Here is a 14,034-nt window from a genome sequence, read left to right as displayed (position 1 = left end):
CTTTTTTAGGGTTTCCAAGTTTTTTTTTTCTAGTTCAATTTGGCCTATAATCGAAATTAGTAAAGTTTTCTACTGAAATTGTTATAATTTTTTTTTAAGATTTTATTTATTTATTTGAGAGAGAGAATATGAGCACGCACGTGAGAAAGGGGAAGGGACAGAAGGAGAAGCAGACTCCTTGAGGAGCAGGGAGCCTGATGTGGGGCTCGATCCCAGGACCCAGGAACCAGGACCCTGAGATCATGATCTGAGCCGAGGGCAGACGGCCGAGGGTGACTGAGCCATGCAGGCACCCCAAAAATTGTTAAACTTTTTAAGGTTTAAGAATTAGATGCAGGGGGGGTGCACCTGGGTGGCTCAGAGGGTTAAAGCCTCTGCCTACGGCTCGAGTCATGATCCCAGGGTCCTGGGATCGAGCCCTGAGTCACAGGGAGCCTGCTTCCCCCCCCCCCCCCCGCCTGCCTCTCTGCCTACTTGTGATCTCTGTCTGTCAAATAAAAAACAAAAAATCTTAAAAAAAAAAAAAAAAAAAAAGAATTAGATGGGAAAAAGAAAATAGTCCCAACCTCTAAGTTTCTGTAAATGCATATGACCAGCTTGAATTTCTTCCTTTAAAATTTTTCCTCAAATATGACTTAAATTATTTTTATTATAATACATATCTAACAGTCTACTCACAAAATGATCAATAATTGATTGTCCTTATAGGTCTATATATCTATGAAAGCAAAATTAAATAATTAAGCATAAAAATAAAATTACAAAATCAATAAAGTTAAATCTAACAACACTATTATGCTAGGTAACTTGTTTTGGTTTTTGTGGGCTTTGTTTTTTTGTTTTTTTGAGGGTTTTTTTTTTTTTCTGAAATGACATCATGATTCACACCATAATTATGGTCCTCAGAGCTACCACAGAAGTTCTGACACGGACTCACTTGAAATAAGCCTATTGTACCAGGTGCCACTCAACTCTCCCTCCATCTTCCCCTGTTTCTGTAGTCCTCAAACTGTGGTCCCCAGACCAGCAGCATCAGCAATCCTAGGAACTTGTTAGAAATGCAATTCTTAGGTCTCACCCAAGAACTACGAAATCAGAATCTCTAGTCCGAGTCCCAGCAGTCTATTTTAACAAGACTTCCTGGAGACTGTGATGGGCCCCATTGTTGCAGACCACTGCTCCACTCAGGCTGCAGAGAAGTAGTTCTTCAGCTGCCACACCAGGCATCATCATCCTCCTCTCCCCTACTCCAATGTATCATTTACATAGTAATCTGTCTCTATGCTTTCCTCATTCCCCCCAATATTATTACTTTGGAACAACAAAAACACAACTGCAGCAACACCTGACCCATGTCATGAATTTATATTATAAGATGATGATTTCTTCTATAAGCCAAAATATTGCTACATTAATTTTAGATCCGAGAAGTGAAAACACAAAGTTAAAGTATTTCTGTGAAAACCTCTGAAAATTCATTCAAGGAAAACTTGAAAGCTTTTGAAAATTTTAGAAAATTTCTGTTGAAAAAGATGCATATATACATTTAAAAAAGAAAATTGTAAAACAAAAAAAAATTTTTTTTTGTAAAAAAAAAAAGCTGGGAAGCTTTTTGATACAGTATCCATTTACGCCATTGAAGCAGGTATGCCATGCTAGTAAGAAACTAGGGAATCAAAGACTTGTTTTAGTGCCTGGACGTTTACTTTGTAACTATAAAAAAGCAAATGATACTCAGTGTCCTTATATGTACAAGGAGGGAACTGAACTTTGTTCCCAGCCAGGATTAAGCAGTAGAATCACCCAGGCTTACCCTTTCCCCTCCAGGGAATCACCAAACCACTTGACTGCTTTTGAAGCACTTTCCTTTCCTAGTACTCTGGAATTCCTGTCTTAGCAAGTTGATTATGAGAAATCAACTAGGAAGAACGTTTCTTTATCCTATGAAAAAAATGTCTAAAAAAAAAAAAAAGGAGAGGGATGACTAAATTATTCCTTATTTAAATTTTATATTCACAGGTAATGTGAATTTTCTTAAAGTATTCCACAGGTTGTGTTCAGGATAAAAAGCATAAGAGGGTATAATATCTTTAAATAGTTTACCTTGTAAAGCTCAAAGAAAATGATATTTTTTGTAGTGGACACAAGCAGCAAGAAAATCCAACTTACCATATAATCCATGTGCTTAGACTAACTGTAATACAATGAGATTCTGTTGTTCTCCAACTCTTGTAGTGCTTCAGTGAATGATGGCCTTCTGAGTTTCTACCACATCCCTAAAGATGAACAGAATGCTATTTGTACCATTTACATATTGGTTTGTTTCAAATTAATCAAAACTTAAATCATAATCATGATTAGAAAAGTTTTGGTTTTTAATTTCAAGCAGGAGAGAAAAGTTTCAGAAAATAATATACATTCTCATTAAGTTTAATTTCTTGCAAAGAGGCTAACTTGCTTTTTGTAATATAGTATTTGCCTAGAACAATCATGGGCTGCGTTCATTTCCCTATTATTTAAAAATGAACTGGGGCGCCTGGGTGGCTCAGTGGGTTAAGCCTCTACCTTCGGCTCAGGTCATGAGCCCAGGGTCCTGGGATCGAGCCCCACATCGAGCCCCACATCAAGCCCCACATCAAGCCCCACATCGGGCTCTCTGCTCAGCGGGGAGCCTGCTTCCCCCTCTCTCTCTGCCTGCCTCTCTGCCTACTTGTGATCTCTGTCTGTCAAGTAAATAAATAAAATCTTTAAAAAAAAAATGAACATACTCTCTGCCTTACACACTGTGGGGCACCAAGCATCCTTGCAGATCAGTGCCCCCCCCATAAACATATTTTCTAATACTGTCCACACCTCCACCCAAACCCACTGGCAACTAATGAGACTCAGACCAATCACAGTAATTTCCCTGACCAGCTAAGTAAAGAAATGAGATCCAGTTCTGGTCAATGCAACATGAGGGGCAGTCTGCTAGATGTTTCTGGGAAAAGTTTTTTAATCTCACAAAACAGAGGGCTGCTGGGGTGTGGGGGCATAGGGATAGGGTGGCGGGGTTACGGACATTGTGGTGGGTATGTGCTATGGTGAGTGCTGTGAGATGTGTAAGCCTGATGATTCACACACCTGTACCCCTGGAGCAAATAATACATTATATGTTAACAAAAATAATTTAAAAAACAAACAAACAAACAGGAAAGGGATGTCCTTTTTGCCCTCTTTCTGGCCTTTGAGGTTTGCTGTATGACATATAACACATGAACCATATTTGGCCATAAAAAGCTATGAAATTGAGGGTGGACAAAAGAAAAATGGAAGAAATTTCAGTTTTCAGTGCTCTTTTCATTGAATTAACTAATCCTAAAGGGTTCTTACTTACGAACTATGTAAGGTAATAAGCATTCCTCTCATTTTAGAAAAATTATAGACATCTTAAATGTTATTAAAAAATACATATCACTCGGCATCAGGAAAATACAAATCAAAACCACAAAGAGATATCACCTCACACCAGTCAGAATGGCTAAAATTAACAAGTCAGGAAATGACAGATGCTGGCGAGGATGCAGAGAAAGGGGAACCCTCCTACACTGTTGGTGGGAATGCAAGCTGGTACAACCAATCTGGAAAACAGCATGGAGGTTCCTCAAAATGTTGAAAATAGAACTGCCCTATGACCCAGCAATTGCACTACTGGGTATTTACCCTAAAGATACCAACGTAGTGATCCGAAGGGGCACATGCACCCGAATGTTTATAGCAGCAATGTCCACAATAGCCAAACTATGGAAAGAACCTAGATGTCCATCAACAGATGAATGGATCAAGAAGATGTGGTATATATACACAATGGAATACTATGCAGCCATCAAAAGAAATGAAATCTTGCCATTTGCGACAACGTGGATGGAACTAGAGCGTATAATGCTTAGCGAAATAAGTCAAGCGGAGAAAGACAACTATCATATGATCTCCCTGATATGAGGAAGTGGTGATGCAACATGGGGGCTTAAGTGGGTAGGAGAAGAATCAATGAAACAAGATGGGATTGGGAGGGAGACAAACCATAAGTGACTCTTAATCTCACAAAACAAACTGAGGGTTGCTGGGGGGAGGGGGGTTGGGAGAAGGGGGGTGGGGTTATGGACATTGGGGAGGGTATGTGCTTTGGTGAGTGCTGTGAAGTGTGTAAACCTGGCGATTCACAGACCTGTACCCCTGGGGATAAAAATATATTATATGTTTATAAAAAAAAATTAAAAAATTTAAAAAAATATTACAGATATTAATAGCTTCTAAGATGTTAAAAAAATTGTTTTTTTTAAAGAATCTTTTTGTAGAGAGAAAAAAAATTAATCTAGTAAGATGTACAAAAAATCTTGGATCTATTTCTTAAGTAAATACAAATAGGTAAAGGCAGGTCCAGAGATGAGAACTACTGCAAGTAGGTTGGATTCCCTTTCAAAGTATTTCTAAACCACACATGATTGCTTTCTGAAGATAATATAACTTTTATTTTACCTTAACAAATGTTTCTTAGTTCAACCTTGGAGAAGTCTATCTGAACATGAATAAATTTATTTTAAGTTCTAAACATTACCAATACTCCAACTTATAATAAGCATTTAAGAAAAATATTTAAGACAAACTCACAGATAAAAATCAATTTTCTCACCTGAAAACCACACTTGAGGCACAACCAAATGTCAGAGGGAAGTACTGGCCGCCCCTCACAGCATCTTCTTTCTTTTAAACATTCTGAGCAAACTGACAACACATTCTCAGCTATTGCTCTCTTCACATGATTCACACTGATAGCATGACTTACATGCTGGCAAGTGAAACCTGCTGAATGAGACAAAATGAAATGGGAACATTTTCTTTGCTAAACCAAAGAGCTAGCATCAGTAAGCAAAAGTCAGTAGCATTAAAATGCTGTAACTAAAAAGAAGAGAGATCCGAAAAACAAAATAACTCAAAAGGATACATACTGTATGGTTTCATTTATAAAGCATTTGTGAAATAACATGGTTGGTGATTTGGAGAACAGATTTGTGGTTGCCAGGGACCATGGATGGAGAACAGGGAGTGTGGCTATAAACAGGTAAATCTTGGGGGTGGTGATGGGGCAGTCGAGTCTCTCAATTGTGTCGGTTATACAAAACTACACATGTAATAAAAGTGTGCAGAGTTATACCCACTCACATAGACACAGATACACACACACACGAGGTCTTGCATATCTTGGTGAAATCAGAATAAGTTCTAAGGATTGTACGGATGCCATTTTCCTGGTGTTAACATTGTACTATAGAAATACCAGATATTGGGGCGCCTGGGTGGCTCAGTGGGTTAAAGCCTCTGTCTGTCAAATAAATAAATAAAATCTTAAAAAAAAAAAAAAAAAAAAGAAGATACCAGATGTTAAATCAGATGTTAATCACCCAACCAGATGTTGGGTCTGGGTGAAGGGTGAATGGGACCCCCTTGTATATCTCTTTAAACCTTCCTATTAATTCAAAAATTAGTTTAAAAATAAAGAGTCTAATAAATAAATAAATAAATTATTAGTGAGCAGGTCAAGCAGTTTGAATATTTTCCTTCTCATTAAAATATACACACAAAGGGGCACCTGGGTGGCTCAGTGGGTTTAGCCTCTGCCTTCAGCTCAGGTCATGATCTCAGGGTTCTGGGATTGAGTCCCACATCGGGCTCTCTGCTCAGCAGGGACCCTGCTTCTCCCTCTCTCTCTCTGCCTGCCTCTCTGCCTACTTGTGATCTCTCTCTCTGTCAAATAAAATCTTTGAATAAATAAATAAATTAATTAAATATACACACAAAATCTTTTCACAGAGCCTACCTCTGCTCAGATGCTATTTTCATCACTATAGAGAGAAAGGAGAAAGAGAAACAAACAATGGCATAATTTACAGGAACAAGAATTCTCCTTAACGAGTATTTCCAAATAACAAGTGACTCCGCATGGTCCTTAATTATCCTTTATAACAGAGTCGAACCAGGTGCACTGTGTGGAGACAACTGAACTAAATCAACTAATATGTTTTTATTTCTTCAGATAATCGTGTTCTTCTCCCAAGGGCACAATGACATTTCCATGTCTCCCAAATACCTGAACACTTCTATTTTTCCACCTCAACTATTTCAAACACCAGAACTACAACTATCCACCAAAAGTAAACAACAAAGGAAAGACTGAGTAACTTGAAGAGGGAGGCAGGAGTATGTACATTTCACTTTTTCCATTTCCTTCCCAAGGGCAGAGCACTCCTTTTCACCTATTAGTTAACTAGTGAGAGATGAAGCATTAGTTCTCTTCATCCTCAAGCCTAAGTATGTGACTCCTGACAAATGACTTATTATAAAATATAATTTCAACAAAAATAATGTGTAAATCTGGTGAAAGATTAGGACTTCTAATTTTACACCAAAAGCAAGTTATAAGAATAGACACAAAAGGAGGAATTCCAGAGTCCTATATTTGAAAAGCAAGGACACATGCCATTAAAGAAAGGGGTGTTCTGAGGAAGACTGATAGATGACCACACAAATACAGGACCTAGAAGTGGGTTACTAGATATCAATGCTTTGAGTTTTTTATAGTTTAAATTTCTAAGGCTAAAAATCATTCCATACACTTTCTATATCATCTCTGAGGTGGGATCTGGCCAGGACACAACTTAACTATTCTCTGAGTCTACAATTCAGACTTACAAAACTGAAATAGTTAATGAATCCAGAGACAAGTGAATTCATGATAAAAAGGTTCTAGGAGTCCAAATTAACTCTATGAGCTTTTAAATGTCTCAACCATACATACTTTTTATAAGTAAATTTCAAAATTTTATGTTTTCTTACAAGAGTTATCCAGTGTTTAAATAATATTCACAATCTTTTGGGGGGGGGGGATGTAAAAAAAATTTCTGTGCTAATAAAATTTCCTCAGTCTTCTGTAATTTCTTTAATCATACAACTGTGTAAATTTCATCTGCCAAATAAGTCTTCTTGAGATTCCTGAATAAAATATATAAATATATTTAAGTCTAGAGTTGTTTCACATAAACAAATAAAAAACAACAAATTAAAATCCATGTTTTTCACTTTAAATATTAAAAAACTTTACAGGAAAGTCCTCTAGTTTACAAATGATAATCTAAAGTCAACAGCTGGGTGGCTCGGTTGGTTAAGCGACCACCTTTGGCTCAGGTCATGATCCTGGAGTCCTAGGATTGAGCCCCAGATCAGGATCTCTGCTCAGCAGGGAGTCTGCTTCTCCCTCTGACCCTCGTCTTCTCGTGCTTGCTCTCTCTCATTCTCTCTCAAATAAATAAGTAAAATCTTTAAATTAAATAAAATAAAAAATAAAATCAACACTTCCCCATTTTCCTCCCAGAAATTGTCCAAGGTCAACAAGAGTAGAAAACAAAAACACCCAGTTCATTTTCTGAAGCCCCATGTCATAAATCCAGTGCAGGGCCCTCCCCGCACAACACAGCAGAGCTCAAACAGGAGTGCATAGAGAAGGAAGCAGAGAGCACACTGCAGCGGTAGGTCTCACAGAGAACCCCGCATGCTTCGCAGATGCAGAATGAAACCCAAATCTCCGGGCTGCAACAACCCTGGCAGCAGAGCCCCTAGAGCCAGTTTTGTTTTAAGAAGCAAAAGAAGGCAATTTCTAATTCACTAAGTGAGAAACAAAGAAGCCAAATTTGCCAGAAACAGTCTTGTTTCTATGACAGGAGGGGAGAAGAGATCTTCAGATTCTGGAAAAAACCTCAGGGCTGCATCACCCTGTTGGGTGGAAAGAAATACAGGCTAACTGAGCTCACACTCGAAACCCCAGTTGGTCTCGACAGTGCTATGGCCCTCCTCCTTACACAAATATTCTAAAACTACCTGGTCCAAGAAAGGCAACCCTACATCAAAGAATGAGAAATCAAGGAAAAATTAAAGCCACAATTTCTATCCAATACTTAAAAAAAAAAAAAAGGAAAAACAAATGGCACAGAAATCACCGCCATGAAACAAAAATACAAAACAGAAGAAGCAAATGTTCCCACATGAGGTGGCAAAACAGTAGGAAGTGACTGGCAGAGCTCAGGATAGAAATGGAAGAACAAATAAATAAAACCACAAAAAGGATGATAAAACTAAAAAGGATGCACCGCAGAAAACACTGTAAAAGATAAAAAGGAAAAGAGCAAGCAAAATGAAAAGGAAGTAGGAGTTTCAGAGGATTTGAGGAAAAATAACTAGAAGACAGGCAGGGAAGAGCTAACATAAGAATCATCAGAATCCCTGAGAAAAAAATCATATTCACAGAATGAAACAAATGCTTAAAGATAGAATTCAGACTTCCCTCAATACAACAATCTATCCTGAAACATTATCCAAGTTAAAAACACTTAAAAGTGGAAATAAAAATTAAAAACGTCTTTTTAAATGGAGAGCTATGAGAAAGTAGGGAAAATTCTCAGAAAAGCTGAAACAGAAGGCATGAAGCTCAAAAGAAAAGCGAGCCTGAGGCCAGCCACTCCCCAGTTACCCACCCCTCCCAAGGCTTGAAGGCCTGGCTTTAACAGGTCATGAGAAACAGAAAACAACAAAAAGATGCCAATTCTAAGTTACTTATAAACTAAACGAAATCTCAATAAAAATATCACCCAGATGTTTTGGAACTAGACAAGCTGATTTTACAGTTCATGCAGAAAATAGTGGAAATAAAGAGCAAAAGACTTATTGATTAAAAACATATGGTTATTTTCCACAACACTATTCAGGATGCCAGAGGTTACAATTTACCAGCAATGTCGTCTGAAGAGTCTTCATCATGAGGTAGAGCAGGCCTTTTACTTCTTTTGGCTTTCTCAGGCAAAGCTCTGGAAGGCTCTTTCACCCGCATCTGTTACTTACTGAAAAGGCTGGGGGTAGGGGGAAATGAATACACTTTAATCCTCAAAATTAAAATTTTAGGTATATTACTTAATGTATATTAAAATAGAAATGACTTCAGTTTTAGTTGGGCCCTAGTACATCAAAAGAAGAAGAGAACATCAGGTGAAACCAAAGACATCTTTATAAACCAATATACACACGCACACTACATTTGACTTTTACCAATTACTCCCCAAACACATGATGTCCAAGTGGATGAAAAACAAACAAACAAACAAAAAAACCCAAAAGGTTTGATCAAGGGAATAAGTGCTCCTTCTGGGTATGTGGTCTCCTTGCCTCTTCTCCTGTCCCACCAGCTAGGAAATAGAAGTTGGAAAAGCCATAATGGACCAGGGACGGTAGCCATGTGCCCAACACAACAGAGCCCTTCTACCTGCACCGTATGAACTAGCAATGACTGACAGAAATTGTTTTAAGCTATACTGCATTTTTTGTGGGGTTTTTCCCCACCTTTTTATTATGAAAAAATTTAAACTTCCAGAAAAGGTAAAAGACCAATATAATAAACACCCATATACTTACTACCTACATTCCACATCTAGAACATCTGCCCCATTTGTTTTACCTAAGTATCAGTGTGTACAGAGAGAGACAGAGACAGAAATACACACATGTGAGTATATTTGTTTCCGCTGAACTATTTCAAAGTTGCAAACAGTTTGCATCTTTTTAAAAAATAACAGCATTTTTCTATATATAGCCACATCATTATTACATCTAAGAAAATTAACAGTAATTCCCCATTCTGAGGTTCCATCGTATTCTAGCCTCTTCAGCTGACTCATAATTATCTTCCATACTTGTTTTCTAAAACTCAAGATTCAGTCAAGGTGTGCACTTTGTATTGGTTATGTCATGTTAACTGTTCGCATCTTTTAATCCACAACTATTCTTCCCATCTTACACTTTCCTAAGACACTGGCTTTTTTAAGAATCAGGCCAGCGCATATGAGTCACCTTAAAGATCTTGTTAAAATGTGCATTTTGACTCAACAAGTCTTGCACAGGGCCTGAGGTTCTGCCTGTCTAACAAGCTCCCAATGGTAAGCCATTGCTGTGGGTCCAAAGACCAGTTGTGTTAATTTTGTTTTGTTTTCTTAAGATTTATTTTAGAGAGAGAGCATGCACACGACCATTGGGAGGAGCAGAGGGAGAGGTAGAGGGAAAGAATCTCAAGCAAAATCCCCACAGAGTGAGGAACCCAACAGGGGGTTTGATCTCAGGATCCTGAGATTATGACCCAAGCTAAAACCAAGAGACGCTCAACCAACTCAGCCACTCAGGTGCCCCCACAGACCACACTTTCTTTTTTTTCACAGACCACACTTTCAATAGCAACATTGTATAATGTCCCATACTTGTCTCTTCAAGCTGTTACTTACCTCTGTTCTTTATATTTTTTAAAAATCCGAAGTTAATTGTTAAGATTTTAGATTAAAAATTAAGCATTTAAAAAAAATTAAGCATTTTTAAAAAATCACTGTATTTGGTGTCTCTGTTAAAGCTCAGCCTAAATCCTACCTAATATCATCTGTTCTACGGTTAAGCTACACTGTAATTTTCGTGGCTATTTGTTTATTTGCTTTTGTTGATCAAGATGGAAGAATCTTTCAACTCAATAATAAATTCTGAATCTTGGGGTGCCTGGGTGGCTCACTTGGTTAAGTGGCCAATTCTTGATTTTGGCTGAGGTCACGATCTCAAGGTCATGGGATGGAGCCCCCTGCTGGGCTCCTCAATCAGTGGAAAGTCTGAGGTTTTCTCCCTCTTTCTCAGCCCCTCCCTGTGCTCATGTGCACACACATTCTCTAAAATAAATAAATCTTCAAAAATGAATAAAAAAATAAACTCTGAGTCTTGATTCAGTTATACCACATTCCGCATAAGGGAGCTTTTTAGTTTACCATTTTAAGAGCCATTTCTTTAACTCCAGAGGTCATCACTCTTGAACTGAACTGCAACAAATTTTGGCCTTCAGGGTGAGAGACGCACGAGGGCTCTGAGTTCCTTGAGCACTTCATTTCTTTTTTTTTTTTTAAGATTTTATTTATTTACTTGACAGACAGAGATTACGTGTAGGCAGAGAGGCAGGCAGAGAGGAGGAAGCAGGCTCCCCGCTGAGCAGAGAGCCCGATGTGGGGCTCCATCCCAGGATTCTGGGATCATGACCTGAGCTGAAGGCAGAGGCTTTAACCCACTGAGCCACCCAGGCGCCCCGAGCACTTCATTTCTGATTGCCTTCTCCCTCCAAACTTCCACTATATAACTATATATATATAGTTATATTTGTTAGCTATAAACCCCTATAGCTCTACCTTGCAAAATCATTAATTCAAGTTCTAATCACACATTCAAGTTCTTCCAGCTTTGCCTCTTCAGCCACTCCTATTCATTCACCTTTAGTGCCCAGGCTGGCGAGAGGCTGCATCTCACCAAATGAGATGATCACTATAGCAAGGCAGAGATGGGGAAGTAGCAAATGGAGTGCTGGTGCTTAAAGCTTCACTTGGAAATGATGTATGTCACGTCTGCTTGTATTTTACCAGCCCAAGCAACTCATTCGACACATTCAACTTCGAGTAGACATGCGGGTAAGGGAGTGGGATGTGGGATGTGTACAAAGAGTATAACCTTACCATGTATACAGAAAGAACAAAATATGTGTGCCCAGCCTTAAGGACTACCACAAAACCCCCCTAACAGAACCCCAAACCTAAATGAATCCAATTAACCACTTTCTCTATGTCTGCATCCAAACAAGCTGGAGAAAATTTTGTAAGAAAGGTGACTGGGTCCGCTAAATTCATAATCAAAATCTCAATCTCAAATGGATCGAGACATGACATTATCTACTACACTTTCTGGAAAACCTATTTACCTATTCCTCACACAGCCATTTGAAACCTTCCTCACTCTTCTAAACGTCTAACTCCTCCATCTCCCTTCTTCTCAAAATAGTATCTAGTCTTCTACTTTATCGAGGGAAAAAAGATATAATCAGAAGGCAATCTGTTCTTTCCAACCCCAAATTTACAGACTTACCTCCAACTATTTCAACTTGATGTCCTGAAAATGCAGGCATAACTTTAAAAAAAAAAAAAATCCAGGAAAAATGGGCCATGAGAAACCAGCCATACCTTTCCCCAGCTTCCCAGACATCTTTATCTTGATAAAGACAGACATCAACCCATAGATACTGCTTGCAGAGTAACAAAAAGAAAAGGTATTTGACCACAATCTATGAAAGGTCTGTAAAAGACAGTGACTCAAACTTCACTTGCCAACGCAATTTCCAGTGATTTTTCTAAGACCTGCAATATGTCTAAACAGAGAAATAATTTTGGATAGTAACCCACTATTTAGCAATCACTTATCTGTATAGCTTTTTCTTTCCTTTTTTTAGGCAAAAAGAGACAAAATTAAAATCTAATTACTCAAGCTTCAAGTACTTTCTATCACCAATATTGTGTGTGGGGAGTTTCAAGACCACCGTCATATTTGGAGATTTACTGGAAGGACTTACAGGACTCAGCACGTAGTTGTACTCAAGGCTAACTTTTATTAGGGCAATGGAGTATGGACATACAACCTGAGCATAAGGGAAAGACACAAATGAAGTTTGCAGGAATCTATGTGCAGGCTTCCTTGTGTGCTCTTCCTCCCAGAAAGGGTCAAACAGAGCACACTCTTCCTCCCAATAAGGAAAGTCCAGCAACGTCTGTGCAATGTTTCTGCTCAGGGAAGCCCATCACAGACTCACAGGACTGGGGTTTTCCTGGGAGGCTGCTAACTTCGGCATAAACCACAGGGTACTGCATGAACTATTTTGTTTCCAGACGCCAAACAAGCAAGCAGGCCTTTCTAAGGAGAGCAGTCTCAGGCCTGATATGTTAACTCTTTTCAGGACAAGTAAGTTCTGGCCCTTTTTTTTCACGCGGTTTCCCAAACAAAACTGTTCAGTTTTCAATTTCAGTATTACTGCAACATCTGTTTTTTCTCTGCTGTAGGATGCGCAACTAAGTTGTTTAGAAATGTTTGATTTTTTTTTTAACATCCTATACAAACAAAAGCCCATAGTCTCAAGAAAAAAAAAAATCTTTTTTCCCTACCCTTGAACTCTTGGGCAATTATTTTCGCCGTGGGGAGGAGGAGGACACACTCTCCGTTTAGTACCAGGCTCAAGAAGATGAACAGCACTTGCACACGTTGGCCGTGCATCACGCTCGGCTCTCAGCACTCCAGGATACTTCCTCACGTAGTGCTACAAACACCTTACGAGACAGGCTCCTAGGACTAACCCCCAGCTCACACTTGAATCTGAGAGCCGCAGAGGTTAAGTGACTTCAGAGGTCCCGGAGCCAGGAAGAGGTGGATGGAGACCTGGACCCCAGCAGCCCTTCTCCGGGGCTCCTAACACTACCCTCCCGTCACTAACAAAGCACCCCAAGTTTCTCAAGAGCAAATGGGTAGTGAGCAGAGCGCGCGGGAGGAAGGCGGGAAGGGCGTCGGGGAGCGCCTGCTTCCCGATACAGCGGAGACTCGGGCCCCTCCCTGCGAACCCCTCCCGCCCAAACCACCCGGCGCCGCCGCCGGCGCCCAGCCGGGCCGCACTCACGCGGCCCTCGGTGACCGCCGGGAACCCCCGGGATCGGCAACACCGGGGCGCGTAGGAGGCCTCTCTCCCAGGCCTGTCCTGCCACAATGGGGCTGGGGTAAAGGAAGCGATGACCGAGACACTACGGCGACCCCAGTCCCTCAGCCCGGACTCACCACGCCGGGCCGAGCCGCCGGGTCTATAACCAGAAGAGACTGCGCATGCGCGGCTGACCTCCCGGTCGGCAGGGGCGGGGCCTCGTGTGCCGGCCCCGCCTCCGGGGCGGGGTTTGACGCCTTCCCCGCCGCGGCGCACGGGAGGGGGGCGTGGACACCCCCAGCCCCACCCCGGGGCCGGTGGCGCCGCGCCTGCGTTCTGTGGATCTGCAGAGCCCCGTATGCCGGCTAATCGGAGGATAACCGCAAGGAGCTCCCGGCTGCGTCCGGCTGGTGTTCGGGTGTGAGCAG

The 14,034-nt window shown here is 40.4% G+C and overlaps 1 protein-coding gene across 5 annotated transcripts in view; it reads right to left on the bottom strand.

Annotated features, from left to right (window-relative positions):
* Nucleotides 1-13,799, bottom strand: part of USP45 (ubiquitin specific peptidase 45) — a 73,706-nt gene extending 59,907 nt beyond the window's left edge. For all 5 annotated transcript variants that reach the window (XM_032338970.1, XM_032338971.1, XM_032338972.1 and 2 more), the window contains exons 1-4: nucleotides 13,744-13,799; nucleotides 8,818-8,936; nucleotides 4,673-4,842; nucleotides 2,170-2,276 (exon numbers count right to left, since the gene is read on the bottom strand). In XM_032338970.1, coding sequence (XP_032194861.1) covers nucleotides 2,170-2,276; nucleotides 4,673-4,842; nucleotides 8,818-8,917 — 377 coding nt within the window. In that variant the 5' untranslated portion in view covers nucleotides 8,918-8,936; nucleotides 13,744-13,799. The remainder of the gene's footprint in view (nucleotides 1-2,169; nucleotides 2,277-4,672; nucleotides 4,843-8,817; nucleotides 8,937-13,743) is intronic.
* Nucleotides 13,800-14,034: the final 235 nt, after the last annotated feature.

This window comes from Mustela erminea, chromosome 4 (genome assembly GCF_009829155.1).
Source record: "Mustela erminea isolate mMusErm1 chromosome 4, mMusErm1.Pri, whole genome shotgun sequence".
Classification (NCBI taxonomy): Eukaryota; Metazoa; Chordata; class Mammalia; order Carnivora; family Mustelidae; genus Mustela; species Mustela erminea.
This window is presented reverse-complemented; position numbering and strand designations above follow the sequence as displayed.